Genomic DNA, 22327 nt, shown 5'->3' on the forward strand with positions numbered 1-22327 from the left:
TGATGGTGGTGATGATGGTGGTGGTGGTGGTTTTTTACTAGAAAAAGCCAGGATCTAATCCAGTCTTTGGGCTGGACCTTGGGCAAGTCACTCAAGGCTCTTGGCCACTCTCTGAGATGACAGCTGTCAGAGAAGGTGCCAACCTGCCTCGGTGGATGGAGTTTCCTCTTTCGGCAGTTCCCTGCATCAGTCATATCACAGTCCCTGTCACTATCGCCAATAAATTTATCAGTCACCAGCTGGGGGTTTTCTAAGGAAGCTGACACAGGACTCCTTGGAGGTCAGAAAAAGGTTTGAGAGAACGGGGTACTTTTGGGTGGAGGTGGGTGGGGGGTCCCAATGAGGCACCTTGGTGACGATGCAGAATCACGGGCTGGGGCTTCGGTGAGGAGCAGGGAGAAGGGGGTGCTGCGGTCCAGCACGTCCCAATCCCCCCGTGGGGCTGAAATCCGGGAGAGCTCCGCATCTCGGCCCGGGTCTGCCTCCTGGGGGGTGTGGCTACGGGGCACCGATGGCTGGGGAGCCCGGACGGAGGAGGCGAAGGCACCGTGACACCCCCTGCCCCCGCCCGGGATTCCTGGACAACTCCCTCGAGCACCGAGGGCCCTTCCCGAGCAAGCGGCCCCCGGACGCCCCCGGGGAGGCAGTCATCGGCGGGGGCGGAACCGAGGCCTTTCTTTCCACGTTTCCCCCTCCCTCCGCTTTTTTGTTCTTCTCCAAAGTAGGTGATTTTTGTTTTTATTTTTTGAAGAAAAACGACGGCGAAAAAAAAAGAACCGTCTTCATTCCCATCACCGCGATTTCCACATGGACATGACGTCCGGCCGGCGCTTCCGAAATGCCCAGGTTGAGTCACGCGGGGACAACCCCGGCTTTGAAAGGGTGAGGAATTTTTCGGGCCCCCCGGGCCCCTGCGGGAGCCCCCTGGTGGCCGGCGGTGCGCGGCCTGCCCGGGGCAGAGCCCTTTGCACCCGCGCCCGCCCCGGTCCGAGTGCTCTGCAGAGAGCCGCCGCTGGGCGTCACAGTCACATGTCGGAAAGTCCCAGCGCCCAGGCTGGAAATCCCCGGGCTCATATATTATTACCCTGGCTAAAAGAAAGGAAAAAGGAGAACTGGCGCAGTCGTTCTAGGATCTAGGCTCTAGGATCTAGGATCTAGGCTAGGAGCCGGCGGGGGTGGAGCAGCTGGGAGAGCAGGCCGGCGGCGGAGGAGGAGAGTCCTAGTCCGGGAGCGGTGACGGCAGTGGAGGCGGCCGGAGGCCGGCCCGGCCGGACTTAGCGCAGCCGAGCCCCAGGCTGCCTGCCTGCCTGCCTGCCCATGGAGCGCCCCGCCGCTACGACCTTCACGTCGGCCCCGGGCCTGCTCGTGCACTAAATATTCGGGACTTTGGCGTTTCGTTGGGAGCTCGCTCGCTGCTGCTTCGCCAAGGTAACCCCGACCTACCTCTGCGCCCCCAAACCTTGCAGGGGAGTGGGCGCGATCCGGCCGCACGAGGGTGGCACGGACCTTGACCCCTGGCTTGCAGCTTGTGGTGGTGATGGGGCGGGGAGGGGAGGAGGGCAGGCCGGGGCGGGGGGCGCCTCCGGATCCCCCCGAAGGGCTGCGCCTTTAAGATGAATTAGAGATCGTGCGGAGACCTTTAGCTGCAAAGGGACGGAACGTTAGCTAGAGTCGTGGAAGCGCCGACTTTAGAAGCTAGCAATTAGAAGTCACGCAGGGGGATTCCACCTTGTCCGCCCAGGGCCACGGAGAGCGCGGAGAACGCGGCATTCCCCGCGGTGCAGAGCGCAGAGGCGGAGGACGCTGCGGCGCGCCCCCGGGCCGCGCCTCCCCGGGCCGCGCCTCCCCGGGGCCTTGGCGGACGGGGTCGGCTTCTTGGCTTTCTAAAGCTCCGCAGACGCTGAAAGCCCTGCCCCCCCCAGCCCTGGTCAGCCAGCTTCGCCGGGCTGGCTTGTCCCACATCCTGCCACCTGGCCTCTTCAGGACGGCCGGGGCATGAAGGACTGGCCTGAGGCCGGAGCCCGCTGCCTGCAGCTCTCTTCTCCTAGGGAAACCAGGCTGATAAAGGGCTTCAGAAGCTGGCTGTCCTTCCCCTCGATGGAAGCCCTGAAGTCTTGAGACATGAACAGGGAAAGATTTAAGAGATGATGACACAGATCTTTAACACTGGAAGGAAAGAAAAGAGTGATTGCTTTGGGGGAAACTGAGGCACAGTGCTGCATGTATGAAGCAATTGTTGAACCCGTGCTAAGGGTAAGGCGTCGTGCTGGCTGCTCTAAAGGATCCAAAGACCAGGTTGTGGGCCAGTCAGTGATGCAGATATTCTAGTCTAATGCACCGGACCTTGCCTCCAGCAGTTTGGGGAATTTAAGGCTTTGGAGGAGTGCTTTCCAGAATGGAATTGGGGTTTTCGTTGATACAGTTCACAGATTTCCATCTCGCATGCCAAAGCACCTGTGCAAAATGGAAAAAGAAAAAGAAAAACCAAAAGGAAAAAAGAGGAGGCTTCTAGATATGAATAACTTCTAAAGAATTTTGTAGTTCCCAGTGACAGAATTTGGGGAAATTTTTGTGAAATGAGTCAAAGAAATATTACAAAACATCACCTTTTTTTTTTTACATATTCATAAGACTATTTTCTTGTCTTCTACAAGTGTATAACCATCTGTTTTTAGAAATGTTTACTCCGTGGCCCCATCTGGAGTGAGGTCTAAGAACTGGAAATTTGGAAGGGGGTATTTTTGTTTGTTTCAGTGGGTAGTTTTTGGAGGATGAAGGACTGCGGTAAATGGTTGAGTTGGTTCATGTTCTCGAATATTGATGTTAAGATGGGTTTGTGTGGATGTATTTTGGCTCTCACAATTTAAGGAAGACCTCTGGGACTAGAAGAAGCAGTGAATAAAAGGGTGATTCATTCTTCACATGTTTTCAGGACTCTTTAAAGGCCTTTTTATGGTGACCCATTTTTAAGTGATCTAAGATTTACAAAACATTTCACTCAGAGCCATTCTGTCAGGGAGGTCATGTAAGTGTTAAGTCTTCCTTTTTTATAGATGAAGTTAAGATCCAAATAGTGCAAGTGATTTGCCAGGATGCAAGCCAAGACCTCCTCTCTCCAAGGGATTTAGTGCTGCCCATCTTATTTCCCTCGAAGGTTAGAGTTTTATAAACATGTTTCTGATGGAGAAATCAAGGACATTTTGAAAGACCACACTTGCAGCCTTCAGTCTCCCTGCTATCGAGAGAGAAAAACACTTTAACATTTGGCTGAGGGAAGGAAAAATTATTCACCTGAAATCACATATAGCAATGTCAAATTGAAATTGAAGTCATTGAAAAAAATTCCACTAGAGAAAAACCTTTTACATTTTTTATAATAATAATAATGAAAGAAGTGTCAGGGTTCATAGTGATCACCATAATTTGAAATCCTATAGGGTAGCAGATGTCTACATTACTTAATACCTTATGCATTATGATAGGCCAAAGTAGCAAGCAAGGATCTCAGCATCCCTAAGATATATGTATATTTGCCTTGGAAGGTAGGTTAGCTTTCAGCCTTGGAAGAGTGCTGTGAAAAGGCTTTCTTGATACAGTACCAGAGCCAACTCATTCTTGATGCATATCTTTGTCACCTTGAAGGTTCAGGAGTCATATAAAGAAAGGGAGATACTTTGAGACTACCTGGGGAAATACCGGGATAATTGGGAAATGTTTGGGGATTTTCATTGTCTTTTTTTTTTTTTTTTTTTTAGTAATATGTGATGATAGGAAAAGGAAGCAATGAAAACACCTGGTGCTTGCACCACTATGACTCGTTAGCCAAAATGGGTTTGGTAGCTAGAACCTAAAATCACCCTAGCTAGAAGATAATCTCTGCTGGCCTCCCTGCTTCTCCATATTTCTTATGTTTTGCTCTTTCCATTTCCTCTTCATGGCCCTCATTTTCCTGTACTGTTTGATTAGGTGTGAAGGCCCCTGGGGGGTGAAAAAGAGAGCCAGTAGTTGGCATCTGGAGTACCAGCTTTTATTGATTTGGAGATGAATAATAATTGAACTCCAATTCTAACTATTACAGTTGCTTAATTCTTATAGACCAGTGTGTCACCTGAGGGATCCTGGGGACCTTCTGAAGCATTATTGACTGCCTACTCTGTATACCAATTTTTAGTATATTAGAAATTTAATCTCCTTGAAAGTAGGAATTGTTGCTTTCATCGAACTTTTTTATTCCCAACACCTAGCATCATGCCCAGCAAATAATAAATACTTGTTGTTTGACTGATCAGGAAGATGGTTTGGCATATTGAATAAAGTTACAAGACTGGGGAGTCAGGAAGATTCCTTGGCTCTTGTGCTCCCTGACTGTGCACCTTGAGCAAATCATTTAACCTAGTTCCTCTTCCTCAGTTTCCTCATCTATAATATGGAGGCTAATAATACTTCTAATAATAAGAGCATCACTTCATGGGAGTATTTCTAAGCTCCAGAGAAATATAAGTGGAGGTAGAAGACAGTCTGGTACAGTGGAAAGGCTTTAGACTCAGGACCTAGGTTTAAATCCTCCCTGAGTCACTACTTATGTGATTGTGGGCAAGTCACTTACTTAACTCTCTAGGCCTCAGTTTCCTCATCTCTGAAGGGAAGGGGTTGGACTAAATGGCCTATCTAAGGTTTCCCTCCCACCCAACTCTAAATCTATAATGAAAAAAAGAAATTCTAAAAAATAAAATATGTTATGGCTTATATATTCTTCTAGTTTAATGTACTTGACTCTGCCTCCAGCAGTTCTTGGTATACAATATGGGAATTTTACAGTTTTGGATTAGTGCTTTCCAAAAATGGAGTTGGGGAATATATGAGGGGAGGATGTCAGGTATTGTTTTTGAGAGACATTTTCATCATCAGTGGTTCAATGGCACTGAACCTCAAATTTCCTTATAAATGTTTTAGGCCCTAAAAAAGAAGAAATGATCAGTGTGTTTGATGCTTTTGTAAAAGCATTGTTTTCACTTTCCATACCAGTAAAGAAATAAAGGGCTTAAGTTCTAAATGGCAACAACCTAGCAGCGATAGGATCTCTTGGTTGTTACTTGGGGGTGGGCCTACAGGCAACCAGTGGCCACTGATGTTTTATGATTCTGAGTAGTTAGTTTTTGGTGAACCTCATTCCCCTGCATCAGAGTCAGAACCAATGATGAGACATACACTGTATACCTTTGCTCCCAGGCGGGATTGGCTGTGTGACAGGCATTACTTAAACATGGGTTATTCCCCTCCTCCTCAATGCCCACTCTCCTTCTTCCTACTCTAGTACAGATTAATCTTTAAAAGTGATGTAACTTGCAAGAGTCCAGTGTTAGTAAAACTTCAGTACCAACAAGCGTCCTGGGAGTAGATACGACTGGGATTCCAATTAGTTGCCTCCATATTAAGGTAGTGGCAGGATTTGAACTCTGACTTTTTTATAGGTAGATATATTAAGGCTAACCTAACAGATTGGGTTTTTTTGTTTTGTTTTTTCCTTCTCAGGTATTCTACAGCAACATGGCTGAACAGCAGGTTCTTCCCCAGTCTTTGTATCTGAGCAACATGCGGAAATCTGTGAAGATAAGAGAGAGAGCTCCAGAAGATATTGTCAGACCTACCAATGGGATAATTTATCACTTTAAGACCATGCACAGATATACAGTGGAGATGTTCCGGACTTGTCAGTTTTGTCCTCAATTCCGGGAGTTTATCCTTGTTGCTCTGATTGACAGAAATATCCAGACTTCACTAGAAAGACAAAGAAAACTCAACTGGTGCCGTGAAGTCAGAAAGCTTGTGGCACTAAAAACGAATGGTAAGTCTGAGGTCCCTTCCAGCCCTGAGTTTGGATTGATCCTGGGACTCCCAATAAAGGATTCTGATTAAGGTTTTGGGGGTGGGAGGGTTATGACAAGATGAGACTCCCATGTGGATCTGTTTATGTGCATTAGCTAAACGTCCCTTATAATCAAATGTAAAATGCCTAACTGGATGGTTCAGCTGGCATGGGAACCTCACTAAGGGGTGTCCTAAGCAGGAGGTGATTTTGTTTTGTGTTGTGTTGTTTTATAAAGGAAATGTTTTCTAATAAAACATGTTAGAGTAGAGAACATTTGGAGGATTAAGAGAATTGGGCTAGAGCCCTTTTATGTGATGTGTGACCTTGGGCAAATCATCTACTTACTTTTGTACATCTAGTTTACCACCTGTAAAAAATGCCAATTGTGGCCCTAGTAAACAAGGTTTTAAAGAACTCAGGGGCTCCCTGAAATCTCTCTGCATAGTCTTGGTCTATGATGCCCAGGTTGAGAATTGCTGCTCTAAGGCCTTTTCCAGCTTTAATCTACAATCTGATGATTTCTTACTCTTTGACTGAGAAATAATAGAAATATGTCAGATTTTTTACCTACTTTTGAGCTTTTCTCCATTGATCGTTGCTTGTGATCTTTATTCCTGGCATATTTGGTCCCCCACCCCGACCCCTGCAGGCTGCTGATGGAGTTGTCTGATTCTCCTTAAAAATCACAGCAGGATCACAATTTAAGTTTGTTACTTAGTTTTAAAATGATTTCTAAATAGCTTTCGCTATTTCTCTAAACGTGGCTTGGTTGATTGGTTGATGTGGATGTAAGCAGTGCAGCCTGTGGATATATGTGTGGTGACTAGTAGGAAGCAGTCCAGATGGGATTCTTATTCCTGGGTAAGAAGCCGGAAGCATAGTATTTCCTATCATCAGGAATATTGCTAAAGTTAGCATAACCTTACTGATAAGAGTAGAGGACTTTGACCATCACGAAAAGGCGATTATCCAGAGATGAAGCAGCATAAATATTTGGCATCTTCGACTGGAAATGTTCTTTGGATAAAATCATTAAAATAACCATAGTGATAATAACTGGGATGTATTTAGTGTACTAAGGTTGGCAGATCACTTTTTTAAAAAAAGCATATATTCTCTCAGTTGGTCCTTACAACCTTTTGGGGATAGCTGTTGTAGGTATTGTTCCCATTTTACAGAAGAGAAGACTGAGACTCGGAGAGGTTCAATGATATAGTTACGGTTACATAGATGGTTAAATACCAGAGGCAACATTTGAGCCGAGGTCTTGCCTGACTTCAAGACCATCCCTCTTTCTACTTTGCACAGGTGATACTGCATTAGTTGTTGTCATAGAGAAAGCAAGATGGATTGTTTGTCCTCACAGCTCCTAACACAGAATTGGTTGTTCTGATAGACACAAATAGTTTTCCGTGGTGATGTTAAGTAGGGATCTAGCCAGGCTGTGGTGTCTTCTGGGAAGTGGTTTTCATTGTCTCCCCATTCATTGCCAGGAGGGATGGAGACATAGGAAAGGGAGGGGAGGATTGAGAAAGGGGAGTGGCCTTGCCGAATTAGGAGTATGTGAAACACCAAATAATGCTTAGCAGAGAATCCTTTGCACACAGTAGGTTTCAGCTGGTAGTTGTGGATTGACTCAGATTTGCACTTCAATTTCTGCAAGAAAAAAATCATGGGAAATATTTTCGATTGATTAAAATATTTTCATAAACTGGCATTTACTTTAGTTATAGTTTAGAGATACAAGGATATTTGCTTGTAGAAATTTGGGTGGCATTTTCTAGGCAATGACTTTTATTTTTTTAGGCTTTTTTTTTTTTTAAGGTTACAGTTACTAATTCTTCCCCTCCCCCTATGAAAACCTTATAAGGTCTGAAAAGGGGAGGAGAGATATTCAGGAAGGAAAAAAAAATCCAGAACAAATGCCATTTCATCTAGGATTTTTATTAACTCACATTTTTTTTTTCCTAACCTAATCTGTAGGTTGGATTGTATAAAATTACTGGATTGTCTGGAATTGGGGGGAAAGAGATGGTAGGTGATTCACAATGTTTGCATTTGGGGATATGAGACTAGAGTGAATGAGGAAGGGAGTAGGTGGTATAAAATTGAAACTTCATGCGAAAAATTCCAGCATCTATTGGCTGCTGCGATTTCACTTGTATAATGAATAGGCCTATTCCAGCTCACCCTAACCACACCCACTTGGAAAGTCCAGTATGCGCTTCACAGTTTAAATGTCTGCACACCAGAACAAAAAGTACAATGGCAGTTGCTCAATTGCTAGTCAAATAACTTGGCACTGGGGAATTCCAAGTGTTACTGAGGGAATTTTGTACTGGTGAATCTCAATAAAGAACTGAAAGTAAGAACAAGGAAAAAAAAGTCTTATCTTTGCTCTAGATTTTGCAAAGGGGAAATTTCAACAGAATTTAATAGTTGCCACACTTCTGGCCTAGACGCAAGGCTTAAGTGATCCTTTTCCATGTATTTGTCTGGATGTTTGTTTAAGCCAGCCTTTCTGTACAATTTTCTTGATTAAAAAAACAAGAAAAAAACAAAACATAAACAAATAAGCGAATGGAAAGAATGTTAGTTTAAGGAATATCTAAGTATTTTGAAAAACTTGATCAGAATGAAAATATTATGAGATTTCAAAACTATTGGTCTAGCCACGTCAGAAAATAGTATGTCTTGCTTTTAAACCAACCTTGGGCTTCTCAGAGAATTACAGATTGTATATTTGTATGTGATTGTCTCAGTTCAGCAAATGAGACATACAGTCAGTGCATTTGCTGCTTGAGAGTTTGAGAAAATGCAAGGTCTCTATGGAGTTTATGCTTTTTTATTTAAAATAGTTCCCAGATAATACCTTTTAAAAATAGTCATACTCAGCTTTCTTAGAAATAGTGCCTTCTAACTTCAGCCCTAATTGCTGGGAGAGCACAATGCTGTTTGACCTAAGGGATTTTCAAACCCTTATTTCCATGGCACGTTATGATTTTTAATGAGGAGTTGGCCATTTAAATAAGTACTTTACTACAGCTAACAAACCGAGCACCACACCACATTCCTGTGGAGCAGCTTTGTCTTGTCAGCCCTACATTACAAATGAGAGGAAACTCCCGGCACCAGGGGTAAAGTGATATAACCAAGTCACTTCAGTGTGAGTCACTGACAATCCCAGTCCCATGCCTGGTAAGAAAAGCCAGCACTGTTGATATTTGCATGTTTACCCTGGGTCTGTTTCCTAGGAATTGTCAGTTCTTGCTGCCTCTGTCCCTGGATGGTGGAATCTCAGAATGTACAAGTTGAAAGGGACAGAAGAGCACAATTTGGGAATCCTCTCAAGGTGCTCTCTAAGGTGTGATAGTGTGGCATAGTGGAGAGAGACCCAGTTTTGACTAGTTTGCAGTCCTGAGCAGATCACTTAGTCCAGGATTGGGGAGCCCTCTAGGTCCCCAAGTGAGGCCCTTTGACTGAATCAAAACTTCACAGAACCAGTCCCCTTAATAAAAACATTTGTTCTGTGAAATTTGGACTTGGTCAAAAGGCCGTACCCAAGGACCTCGAAGGCCACATGTGGCCTCAAGGTCGCAGGTTTCCCACCCCTGACTTAGTCCATTCATTTAGCCTGTTTCCTCACCTGTAAAATGGGAGATGATAATAATGCCCTTAGCTTCTTCTTTGAAGAGTTGTCATGAGGATGAAATGAGATTATGTATTTGCTCAGCAAACCTGAAAGCACAGTATTTATGCCAATGACTATTATCCAGTCTAAGCTCCTTATTTTACAAATGACAGAGTAGATAGAGCAGTGAACTTGGAATCAGACCTAAGGTCAACTCTTGCCTTAGACTCTTACATTGTGTGTGACTCTGGGCAAGTTAACTTTAACCCTTGTGCCTCAGTTCCTCATCTGTAAAATGAGAGGACTGAACTCATTTCCTTCCACTTCTAAATCTGTGTTCCTATAATGACCACTAAAGTTCATTGGTGCCTGGGTTCTCTCTCTACTCTACTCTCTACTCTACTCTCTCTTTAAATAAGAATTCCCTTCCTTATCCCCATTCAAAAACAACAGCAACAACAAAAAATCTCACCCTCCCACTATTCTAACTGTAGAATAGTGTAGGTTGCAGTGACTCTGGGGAAGATGATTTCAATAGGAACATATCTAATGCTTGCATATAGTTCAGTAAATGCACACTAAAGCCATTTGTCCTGCAAAGCGTTTGCTAGGCTTCCTAAACAAATTCCTCTTATTTTCTTGCTTCGTCTCCCTTCTCAATATTTCCAGGTCAGTGTTAGTGAAGGGCAGTAACAGTGTACGTGCTTTCTTCCATAGGTGATGGGAACTGCCTCATGCATGCTACATCACAGTACATGTGGGGTGTTCAAGATACTGACTTGGTCCTGAGGAAGACGCTGTACAGCACTCTGAAAGAGACCGATATCCGCAACTTCAAATTCCGCTGGCAGCTGGAGTCTCTGAAATCCCAGGAATTTGTGGAAACAGGCCTCCGCTATGACACCAGGGTAAGAAGATTCTGTTTCAAGCAAAGTGTTCTCCTTTGGGAAATTATAAGCAGTTAATTCCCTGTGTATGTTGGGGGAAGGGAAGACAGGGCAGGGCACAGTTGTCACCAGTGACCTTATGGTGGCTGAATTCCTGCTGAGGATCTTTCTTACGAGAGAAGAGTCTCCTAGGATGGCTTTTTTAGGAGCCTCTCCTGGTTTTCATGTGTCATTGCCCTTACATGCATTATTGAAGCAGTGAGTCAGATTCAGGCATGTATGTATAATCCAACTCATCTCTCTCCAAGTCACGAGTATGGAATTTTTGTGGACAATCTGGGTGAAGGTTTTAAATTTTATGTCACTTGAAGGTTTTTTTAGGCAGATGTTGTCCCCAGATTGTCTCACTGCTCTGTAAGTGGCTTCAGTTTTGTGTTTGAATTATAACAAAAAAAAGTCACCCAAAGAAAAAAGAAAAGAAAATGGCAGGGGTGGGTAGGTGGGTGGGGGAAAGCGGTGAAGAAAGAAAGACTGTTAGGTTATTTAAATGATTTTATAGAGAAGAGGGAAAATAAAGCTGAGTGAAACAGATGAGTAGACGTAGACTGGGATCAGGGAGAGGGAAAGAAAGACAAATTATATTAAATTACCTTTTTATTTTTCCCTTAGAATTGGAATGAGGAGTGGGACAATCTTATCAAAATGGCATCCACAGATACATCAGTGGCCCGGGCTGGGCTTCAGTATAATTCACTTGAAGAAATCCACATATTTGTTCTTTCTAATATCCTCAGAAGACCAATTATTGTTATTTCAGGTGAGAGTCACATAATTTCAGATGAGGGGTTTCAATCAGTATACATTTTAATTAGTGTACATTGAAGCACTCCTCTACTTTAAAATTTTCATCTCTAGGATGTGGTCTAAAATTTCATTGTGTTTCTTGCGATGGAAAAAAGATTATATTGACCTAGGGCAGTAGCAGTGAATAGTTGAAAGGAATTTGGTATGGATAACTCTCAATGGTTTATTTTTTTTTCCTCCTCTTTTTCTACACAGACAAAATGCTGAGAAGCTTAGAATCTGGTTCCAATTTTGCTCCTTTGAAAGTTGGTGGAATTTATTTGCCTCTCCATTGGCCTGCCCAGGAGTGTTATAGATATCCCATCGTCCTTGGTTATGATAGCCAGCACTTTGCACCACTGGTCACTCTAAAGGACAGCGGACCTGGTAGGAAAATTAAGCTATGACTTAAACTTAGCTTATTTTAAATGTTTGTGTTAATTGTCTCCATTCCTGTTTGGAGTTTGTGGCATTCCTGATTTAAATGAAAATATGTCTTTCGAAAAGTTTAATTGCTTTAACTAAAACCAGTGAAGTATTTCTGTAAAGAATAAGAAGAGTTTTTAAAATTATTGTCCTGTTAGTATTCTGTCGAGTGCTGGAAGTAAACAGAACAGAGGAATTATGGTCTTTTTTGCCAGTTAAGTGATGATTTAGTTTTTAGGCAACACTCTTTTGGACACCCCCTCTCCCCCCAACACTTGTTCATGGTTTCATGGATCAAAAGCTAGAAGGGACCAGGGCCTCAGAGGTTGTATAATCCATCCTCCTCATTTTACAGGTGAACAATTGAGGCCCAGGAAGTTGTGACTTACCTAAAATCACATAGGTAGCAGAGTCAGAACTTGAACCCAGATCCTCTGACTCTGAACCCAGCACTCTTTTCTAGGGTACTATTTATTCAGAAATGTATTTAGCATGTTAATGATTTCATGCACTATCCCATTTAGTAGAGTAAAATGTCTCTATGTCATTTTCTCCTCAGAAATCAGAGCTGTTCCACTTGTTAACAGAGATCAGGGAAGGTTTGAGGACTTAAAGGTTCATTTCCTAACAGAGCCAGAAGCAGAGATGAAGGACAAGCTACTCAAAGAGTACTTGACAGTGGTAGAAATCCCTGTGCAAGGCTGGGACCATGGGACAACTCATTTAATCAATGCTGCCAAGTAAGTTACTTCCTGTTGGCTGGTTTGTTTAGCATTTTAATGCTTTATCCTAAGAGAATACTCAAGCAACCTCCCTCCCACCTGAAGCTGAGCCTTAGCTTTGTTGGAATCCCCTTCCCTCCTTTGGAAATTAAAATGAAGACTGACCCATTTCATTGTTTTGAAGGTATGAGTAAATCAGGAATATGTATGATTGATCCTTAAGCTTAGATTCAGACAGTGCAAACCAGTTTCAAACAGCATATTTGAACACGAAAAGAGTCATTGAAAGATTTTTTGGAAATGTATTTTAGTAGGTTTCTGTTTTATTTCCTACCTGGATGAACTTTATATATCTTGATATGTTTACATATTCATTTAGACTCTATATTAGATATACATTTATTTTTATTTAGAATATTTATATATTCTTTAAATCATCATAGAAATTCCTGGAAAAATAGCCTTTCATAAATCAAGTATCCAAAGAATAATTACAACCCACATTTTATTTTTTCATTTAACAAGTATTTGTTTTCTCCTTCTGACTCTCCGGGAAAATAAAATCCTTCAACAAATAGTCATACAAATAATTCTTAAATTAGCTCTGCCCAAAAAATGTATGTCTCATTCAACATCTTGAATCTCACTTTTTTAGGAGGTGGGTAGTAGCATGGTTCTCTATGGAATTGTGGTTGGTTACCATGTTGATCAGAGTTCTTTGATCTTTCAGAGTTGCTTGGCTTTACAATATAGAACCCAGGTTTCCTTTCCTTCTTGATTTGGGGGGACAGAGACAGAGAGATGGAGATAGATTGGTACAATCTCCTTCTCTTCTCTTCTGTCATTAGCATTAACATCTTGATTGGTGACAAAAATGAAGGTTCACAAGGCCCTGGGTGGAGAACTTGTGGGCAATTTTATGGCAATGATTGCCACTAGACTAAGGAGGGGCCCGAGAAGCCCCAACTGTGCATTGCACATGTGGTTAAGATTTAACGCAGGAATGCTGTCCGTCTTAGCCTCTTTCTCTTGGAAGCCTTAACTTCCTCTGAGGTACTGTTCCTATTCCAAACCCAACATGAGGCCTTTACTGATTCAGTTCAATATTACTTTTATGTATTTGGCATTTACTTTCTCTATATACATTGTGTTCCACCCCTGCCAAGAGAACATAATAAGCTCTCAAAGCCAGAGGCTGTTTCCCTTATGTCTTATGTCCCTGAGTAGCACCTAGTACATAGAAAATGTTTAATAAATGTTTGTCAAATCAAATTGAATTGAATTGACACTAGAGAAATTCCTGCTTCCCCCTTGAAGTTTTGGATATAAATAAATGAGAGATGGCAATGAAAGTAAATGAAGGAAGCAGTTTCCTAGTGTTAAGAAACTGACAAATTAGAGCAAATCCCCAAATTAGAGGGATGCAAAATCAAACAGAGAATGGCTGAGAACCATGACTACTTATTAGTGACCGCCATGGAAAGTTAACACAAGTAGAAGCAAAATGGATGCAGTTGAAATCCTAAGGTAATTTTGACTTTCAGGAAAAGTGGGACCAAAAGTTTCATCATGTGCTAGCCATAATGTTAGCAATATTTTGATAGATGGAAGATTTTTGCGGGGTGGGGAGGAAGTTAACTCCTAAGTTAACTGAAAGCAAACTTTTCCCCCCTCAACAAAAGGCATATGGTACAAGAAGACTCAATAGTAGCAGTTTCTTCAAATGTTGCACTATTTTCAATAAACCAAAGTTGACTAAATGGATTTATCATAAATTTAGAACTTAAAAGAAGTTTAGAGATTTGTTGTTATTGTTGCTGGTCAGTCATTTTCAGTCCTGTCCAACTCTTTGTGACCCCATTTGGGGTTTTCTTGACAAAGATACTGGAAAGGTTTGCCATCTCCTTCTCCAGCTCAGTTTCACGGAAGAAGAAACTGAGGTAAACAGGGTTAAGTGATTTTCCCAGGTTTACACAGCTAGTAAGTATCTGAAGCCAGATTTGAACTCAGAAAGATGAGTCGTCCTGACTCTAGGCCTAGCATTCCATCCACTGTACCACCTAGCTGCCCATTTTTCAGATGAGCAACCTGAGTCCCCAGAAGATACGGTGACTTGCTGAATGGCAGAGCAGTGATATGATATCTTGCATAAAGAAAGGAGGATACCTTCTTCCAAGAAGGCTGTTCATTTATTTAACATATGACTCTACTATTCTTGTCCATGCATCAGTTGGGAGGCTGTGGCGATTTGGAAATGAAGGTCCTTTTATATAATGTTCAGTTTCACCCAGTTGTATAATGCTTATCCTGCCAAATTTCTATCTTGATTCTTGCCCTACAGGTCAGTGTTGTAAATGCTGTCCTACTTTTCTTGGTCCCTAGGTTGGATGAAGCTAACTTACCCAAAGAGATAAATCTGGTAGAAGACTACTTTGAGCTCGTTCAGCATGAGTACAAGAAATGGAAAGAGAACACTGAGTTGAATCATAGAGAGGCCCGTGCTAGGAATGGACTGGAACCCCACCTGCCCCAGATTTCCCTCATGGAAGTCAAATGTGAAACGCCAAATTGTCCTTTCTTCATGTCTGTGAACACACAGCCTTTTTGCCATGAATGCTTTGAAAGGCGGCAAAATACACAAAATAAGTCAAGAAAACAGAACTCTAAGCCAGGCATAGGAGTGGGTACTTCTCAGGGTGAAGTATGTGAGCCTGCTGGGTGGAAGCCTGAGGAATCACCAGCAACGGGGCCTCACTCTGCACCCCCAACTGCTCCCAGCCTCTTTTTGTTTAGTGAAACAACTGCAATGAAATGCAAAAACCCTGGATGTCCCTTCACCCTGAATGTGCAACACAATGGGTTCTGTGAACGGTGCCATAACACTCGGCAACTCAATCCCGGCTGTGACCTGAGCAACCACAGGCATTTGGGTGATGGGAAATGCCAGGCCTGTCACCAGGATGTCACCAGGACCTTTAATGGAATTTGTAGCACTTGCTTCAAAAGGACTACAGAGTCTTCCGCTATCATTAGCTCCAGTTTTCCTCCTTCTTGCCATCAGAGATCATTCTCCGATCCCGCTCAGCTGAGCCAGAGTATCCATCAGCATCCCTATCACAGAACAGGCCATGAGGCCCCTTCTGGGACCACCTCCCAGGCTGGACGGAATCCAGAGAACAGGACTGGAACAAGTAAATGCCGAAAAGCTGGCTGCATGTACTTTGGGACACCAGAAAACCGTGGCTTTTGTACTCTGTGTTTCATCGAATACCAAGAAAATAATCGTAAGTGGAACTATGTATCCTGTGATACCATTTAAAAACAAAAAAATAACTGTCCTTTATGTAGTGTTTTCAGGTTTGCAAAGCAATTCACATGTAGCATGTAGCTTTAACAGAGATAACCTGTCTTTGCAATAAGATAGCAACCTGGAGAAAGGGAAATATTCTAGATGACCTGCAATATCAGGCATTGCTGACTGGATACAAGATGACCTATAAGTATTCTCTTACCTAAATAGAAAGTGGGAAATGAATTTGCAGTAAGCTTCTTGAATCTGAACCAGGTGAAAGTGATTCTGATTTGAATTCAAAAAATAGTAGTTCCACACTGTTGTCCCATTGTTGTGGTTACAGATAAGTTGTATACCTTATGCCATTAAGGAGAAGCATGTGCATGTCTTCAGGAAAAGGAGATGAGATTAGTGTAAGGGGGTTACCAAGTCCAAAGCACTGCATAAACGATATCATGAGGATAAGAATGAAAACACATTTTTGTGGTAGGGAATATTGTCATTCTTTCTCTTTTTGGTCATTTCAACCTGTCTGATGTCCCAAAAGTAACCATGATAAAACTTTTATCCAGAGGATAATCAGGAGAAGGGGTGTTGTTGTTCAGTCATGTCTGACTCTTTGTGACCCCATTTGGAATTTTCTTGGCAAAGACACTGGAATAGTTTGCCGTTTCCTTCTCCAGCTCATTTTATAGATGAGGAAACTGAGGCAAGCAGGGTTAACAAACAGCTAGTGAGTGTCTAAGGTCAGATTGAACTCAGGAAGATGAGTGTTCTTGACTTGTGACCCAGCCATCTGTCCACTGAACTCCCTAACTGCCCTAGGAAAAGACATAGGAGCCAATCAAAATGGAAATTTGAAGATAAGAACCGGATTTTTCATTTGTTTTGCCTTTTAATCCCCCCAGAACCTAGCACTGTGCCTGGCTCTTAGCAGGGGCTTAATAAGAACAAAATTAAATTGGATTAAGGAAGGAGATTGGCTTCCCTTAAGAGTCAATGAAATTTTACATAACACTTTTTGAATTGTTAAAGTCTGTATGTACTACAAGGATTAGCTAACTAAAGACACAATGCTTTCTGCTACTGCACAGTCTGAAAGCTAAGAATAATTTTTACATTTTTAAATAAAGTCTCATTGTATTTTGAAATGTTTAAAAAAAAATTATTAGCTTGCAGGCTGTACAAAAACAGATGGCCTGTGGATTTGTCTACCCAATTCTCCCTTCTCTCCTGATCATTTTTGAATATCTGAAGAATATTTTTCTTTAGAAAGCTCTCTGTACTTTAGCAAAAAGTAGGGATTTTTTTCTGAAAACAAAGATGTTCCAATAGGATCTTTTTTTGGGGGGAGGAGACGAGGGAATGCTGTCTAATTATAATAAGATGGCTATACTCCATTTTTATTCTTTATGTGCTTCCACTCTGCATTTGGAGTTGATTTAATTTTCTAATCTCCATACCTTCATAACTGCTTGGTTGTCCGTACTGACTGGTATATATTTCATTCCAGGTGAACCCCCTGCTTCTGGTCAAACTGATCCCTCAGCGTCCAGATTCCAGAATATCAGTCCCTGCCTTGGGCGAGGATGTGGCACCCTCGGCAGTACCTTGTTTGAGGGATACTGTCAGAAGTGTTTCATTGAAGCCCAGAACCAGAGATTTCATGACGCAAAAAGGACTGAAGAACAGCTGGTGAGACAATCAGAGGTATATGAAATGGACGAGGAGTCCTTAAGCCCATTTAAGGCAATGTACTTGCTTTCCACAGTAATGAGACCTTCCCAATGATTTAAAAAAAAAAAAGAAAAAAAGAAAATACACCCAAACCATTGAGGGAATTAAATCCCTTCCTGCAAACCAGCCTCAGAATTCACCCTGGACTCAGCTTCGCAATTGAAGCACAATGAGTCAGGTCATTCTTCTGGCTGGAATTTGCTTTAGCACTTGTTTTCCAAAAATGAGTAAAATAAACCATAATGGTTATACATGTAGAGTTTCTCAAACACATGATATGACATTTCAAAATAATTCCACTTTGAATCCATGTAAAATTGGGACAGACTCCTCAGTGACTGGTCAGCATTCATTCCCTATAATTGCCAGTATTAGCACTGGGAGACATTACCGGAAGTAACTGGTGTCCCAGTTGCCTCCTAATTGGAATGGTAAGGCCTTAAGGCCACAAGTTCCCCACCCCTGGGCAAAGGAAAAAGGCACTGGTTATGAAGTGACTTTCAAATGTATAGGAAGGTGCTTGTGAGAAAAAAACAGCTTTATTAATCAGAAGACTAGAGCTTGGATTTTCTGTGAACCACAATTATTGAGGGGAGTGAGGGAGTTGAGTTTTTTAATGTGGCCCTGTTATTGTATTGGTGTACATTCTGTACTAGATAAAGAGAGAGATGAAAGAATAGCCCAGCTACATAAAGCAACAGTAAAGTCTTTCCCCCTCCTACTCTTCCCCCAAAGTTACAGCTTGGCAGGATCTGTGTTACAAATAATGTTTTGAGGAAAGCAGCCTACCTTACAGAAGCCTCTTTGGTCTTTTCTGATACTGAAAAGGTGGGATTTTTACACCTTTCCCCTTTTGAAGACCTTGACATGAAAATCAGCCCCTGAGTATTTTTTCCACGTTGTCCTGGGAAAGAAAGATAATAGTGATGATAAATTTAGGATGCCCCAGAAAAAAAGTCAAATGAATTCTATTTGTTTCTTCCTTGGGTGTCATAAACTGACTGTTCTTTGGAATTCTTCCATTCAGAGATCCAGCCAGTGCCGAGACATTCAGCGAACAACCCAGAACTCTCAGAGAAAAAAATGTGCTAAGGCGGCATGTAAGAACCCTGTGGCTCACAGAGGGGAAGAGCTGTGTCCAGAGTGCCAGCGGCATAACCAGAGACTGGGGCCTGGCATCCATAGAGGGGAGCCCATGACAGAAGAGCTGCCCAAGCAACGCTGCCGAGCCCCAGCCTGTGATCACTTTGGCAATGCCAAGTGTAATGGCTACTGCAATGAATGCTATCAGTTCAAACAGCTGTATGGCTGATGAGAAACAGCTGAACCACCTCTCAGAAATGAAAAGAACTTTTACTTCTTTTGGCCGAAACGGCACTATCCTATAAACATGGCTGTTTCACTTGAGGGCTAGCCCCTGGAATCAGCTGTATCATGGAAGTTTTAGCATAGGTGAATAGGCTGTTCACCAGGAGTCTGGCAGTAGATATGTTCACCTGAGGAACTGGGGGTCCTAGGGTACCCCTAGAAAAACTTACCTCTTACCTCTTGCCCTAGGATACAAAGTCTTGAGTATGGCAGTTGATTTCTGGGATCACCTCAGGGCCACTCCACCTTTATGAGTTCATGCTGTCTCCACATTTTGAGACCTGGGGACATGGAGAAACCTGGAATGCCCACTGTTCCTGGACATGTAGCTCGTACTTTGGGGTGTGAATACCTCTCTCACCTTGTGAGTCCTGTCTGACATCAGAAGGCAAAGATACACATTGGAAGGTGTGCAGAGTGGTGAACCTCCTTTTGCCTTAGTCCCTGGCTTAGTACGTCTCATGGGCAGCTAGGTGGTTCAGTGGATAGAGCACAGAGCCTGGAGTCAGGAAGACATCCTCCTGAGTTCAAATCAAGCCTCAGACACTAGCTTTGCGACCCTGGGCAAGTCACTTAACCCTGTTTGCTTGCATTTCCTCATCTGTAACATGAGCTGGAGAAGGAATTGGCAAACCACTCCAGTATCTCTGCCAAGAAAATCTCAGTGGGGTCATGAAGAGTTGACTGAATTAAACAGCATGTCTCCTGGATTCTCCTGGTGAAAAGACCTTCCCAGGGATGTTCAAAGCAAGCTCAGGAGGAAAATGTCTAAAAGCAGAGACAGGAGTCTGACAGTATTCTTTCCCCTTATCTGCTGGTTCCTTTCACATGGGACTTGACAAAAAGCAGACCTGGTCGTGGATTCTGGAATCAATCAGTCAATCAATAGCTGCTGAATCTGAGAGACAAGGAGGAGTCAGGACTGAAACAATAAAAAAACAAGCTGCTCTTTTTTTTTTCCTCAATATGCACCTTTTAAAAGACAAAAACAATTGGGGGAGATGACATAGCCCTTTTAACTTGTCACTCACTGTCCTCGCCCTTAATGCAATTGACATGACCTGAGGTGTGAATGTCAGTTGTATACATGTGTAATTGACTTGTGATCATCGATCTAGAAGGGACCTCAGAGGTCATCTTGTCTAATTCTTTGATTTTATACATGTGAAAACTGAGACCCAGAGAGGCAAAGTCAGACAAGTGGTAAGCAGAAGAGGCATGATTTGGACCCAGGTCCTCTGACTCCAGAGCTAGTCATATGTCCTTATATTATATATGAGGGATTATTTTATAATGGAATGATATATTGCCCTAGTTGTATAATAGGAAAAGTATGTAATAACCTATTTTTTTGGTTATCTTTTGGGCACAACGTGCACAACTTGTAAAAAAAACAACAGACTTGCTGCCTTTTTTCAAAGGAGTAAAAACTAAGGTTATTCTTTATAATTGTTGAAATATTTTCACGTGATCTACCTTATTTATTTTATTATAAACTTCTTGGTTATTTAAGTGTACATTTCTTCTGCTGTTTGTAAAATACTAGGGTTTCTTTTTTGAATTGATACATTCTCTCCAGTTCATATTGTGAAATTTGGACTATTGTTAACTACTGTGAGAATGTCTGTCTCCTAAAAAACACTTTGATTCCCTTCTGACAGAAAAGGGAAGAAATAAAAAGTAAATTAATTCAAACTTCACTGTGATTCTTCTGGGACAACTGCCATGGCCTCTTTCCCCCAGCTGCAAGAAGAGGAAGCTTGCTTATGGTCTGAGATGAAATTGGGATGGGGTCAGAGAACCTGTCAGAAACTGGGTGGCTTACAGTCATGGGCTTTTTCTTTGAGGCTGCTTCCTGAGGGAATAGGTAGAGAGGCCTCACATCCAAGGACAGAGATGAGAACACAAGTAGATCAGAAATGAAGTCATCAAACTTTTCTTAGGGGTAGCAGAACAAGGGAGAAGTTTCTAAATCTCACTGGTATCACCTGTTATTGTTGGTCTCACAATCACATCTGCTCCCAAAAGGGCAAGTGAAATGTCCCCAGTGCTAAAGATTGCCATGCATATTTTTGCTCTAGAATTCCTGGCTGAGAACATGTGTACAGACCACACCTACAGACGAGCCTTACCTATAAAGTTGTATATACACTTAGCCTCTCTTGAGTAATTGGGTGAAAGCTTCTTTGCCTGTCCCATTTTTTTTTCAGTTTCTTTCCGAAAAAAAACAAAAATTAAAGCTTAAAAACAAGACTCCTAATGATATTTCCTCATGTTTATTTAACCTAGTATTTTATTACTATTTTTTATTTGTAAAGCTTTTAATTGTTAATGTCAAAAAGTTCAAATATTTATGTATGAATATTGAAAATATGTGAAATTTGCACATTTAGGATTACAATAGGATGCTCATTTACCTTTTAAAAAATTCTTATTAAGTAAATGTAACTTTTCAGAAAAGTATTTAAAGAAATAAATTATTGAAGGAGACAGTCTCGATACTTGACATTTCTGATTGGTGGAGATAGGTAAGCCAACTTCCAAAGCAGTGCTTCCCAGCCTTCTGTTCTGAGTCACATTTAAGTAGTAGACCCATTTTTATCTGAAGCCATAATCTGCCATGAATTAAGTTAGGCCTTTTGAAAGAATACAGTTGATTATGAATCAGATTCGTAGAGCTGAAGAGGACATTGTATATCTTCTCATCCAGCTCTTCATTGGACAGATAAAAAAACTAGAGCCCAAAGAAATTGTGACCTCCTTAAGGTCATATAGGTAGGAGTAAAGTCAAGGTCTTTAGCCAGGGGTGTGCAGGAGTCAGCTTGAACAAGCTTAAGAGAGCTGAAAGCTAAATGTCCAGTATTAAAAAATAATACAAATCAAGACTTGATGTATTGTTTTGTTGATTGTCTAGACTTAAGAAAATGGTAGAGTAAATGTTAATAATGCATATTAACTTTAAAAATGTGTCGTGCATACATTCCCCCCCTCCCCACATGCACACACATATACACCAAAGAGCCAGTTGTTAAACATTTTCTAGCACACCTTTTCTGGAGTCCTAGGACCATGTTTCTAGCCACCACATGACTTTGACTAATACTGAACTCTAACAATAGTTTGTCCAGTGTTAAGAGAGAAACCTACTCTACCGAAACCCAGTGCAACACTCTCACTAGAGAATTGTTGCATAGTGAATCAGTCAGCATTTCTCAAATACTACATAGTCATGTGAATCTTGCTCAGACAATACATTCTTGCACATTTAAATTAAGAAATTTCATTTATTTCCCTTCTAATGTGTCTTGTTAACCTCCACCCATACCCATCATGTAATTATGAAATATTTCAAATGTCATGATGATTCCTAATTCACTAAAGCCTAAATATAAAAATAAATCCCCTAATAATTTTTTTTGGAAAGATATTCTTCATGCTTAGAAAACTTTTATTAGTATGACCTATTTAGTAATTGAAGGGACCTCCAACCACTTCATTCTTAATCTAGGGAAACTGAGGATCAGAGAGGTTAACTGACCCAAGGTTGTAAAA

At 41.9% G+C, this 22327-nt stretch overlaps 1 protein-coding gene across 4 annotated transcripts; it reads left to right on the forward strand.

The window, feature by feature from the left end:
- The first annotated feature begins 500 nt into the window (after positions 1-500).
- Positions 501-20470, forward strand: TNFAIP3 (TNF alpha induced protein 3). Of its 4 annotated transcripts, none has more exons than XM_072643427.1 (9): positions 501-882; positions 5533-5845; positions 10218-10408; positions 11057-11204; positions 11447-11617; positions 12216-12396; positions 14761-15662; positions 17184-17380; positions 18435-20470. In XM_072643427.1, exons 1-9 carry the CDS (start codon positions 808-810, stop codon positions 18717-18719), a joined length of 2463 nt encoding a protein of 820 aa, XP_072499528.1. In that variant the 5' UTR covers positions 501-807; the 3' UTR covers positions 18720-20470. The 4 variants fall into 4 exon arrangements, with proteins under 4 accessions (XP_072499528.1, XP_072499529.1, XP_072499531.1 ...); XM_072643428.1 differs by having other exon boundaries at positions 17184-17365; XM_072643430.1 differs by lacking the exon at positions 501-882 and adding an exon at positions 950-1428.
- The last annotated feature ends 1857 nt before the right edge of the window (positions 20471-22327 follow it).

Source organism: Notamacropus eugenii, chromosome 2 (assembly GCF_028372415.1).
Source record: "Notamacropus eugenii isolate mMacEug1 chromosome 2, mMacEug1.pri_v2, whole genome shotgun sequence".
Taxonomy (NCBI): domain Eukaryota; kingdom Metazoa; phylum Chordata; class Mammalia; order Diprotodontia; family Macropodidae; genus Notamacropus; species Notamacropus eugenii.

Coding starts and splice junctions, on each gene's coding strand:
- TNFAIP3 (XM_072643427.1), top strand. CDS start 808: ATGGACATGACGTCCGGCCGGCGCTTCCGAAATGCCCAGGTTGAGTCA. Junction 5,846..10,217: donor TGTGGCACTAAAAACGAATG/GTAAGTCTGAGG, acceptor TTTCTTCCATAG/GTGATGGGAACTGCCTCATG. Junction 17,381..18,434: donor AGCTGGTGAGACAATCAGAG/GTATATGAAATG, acceptor TCTTCCATTCAG/AGATCCAGCCAGTGCCGAGA.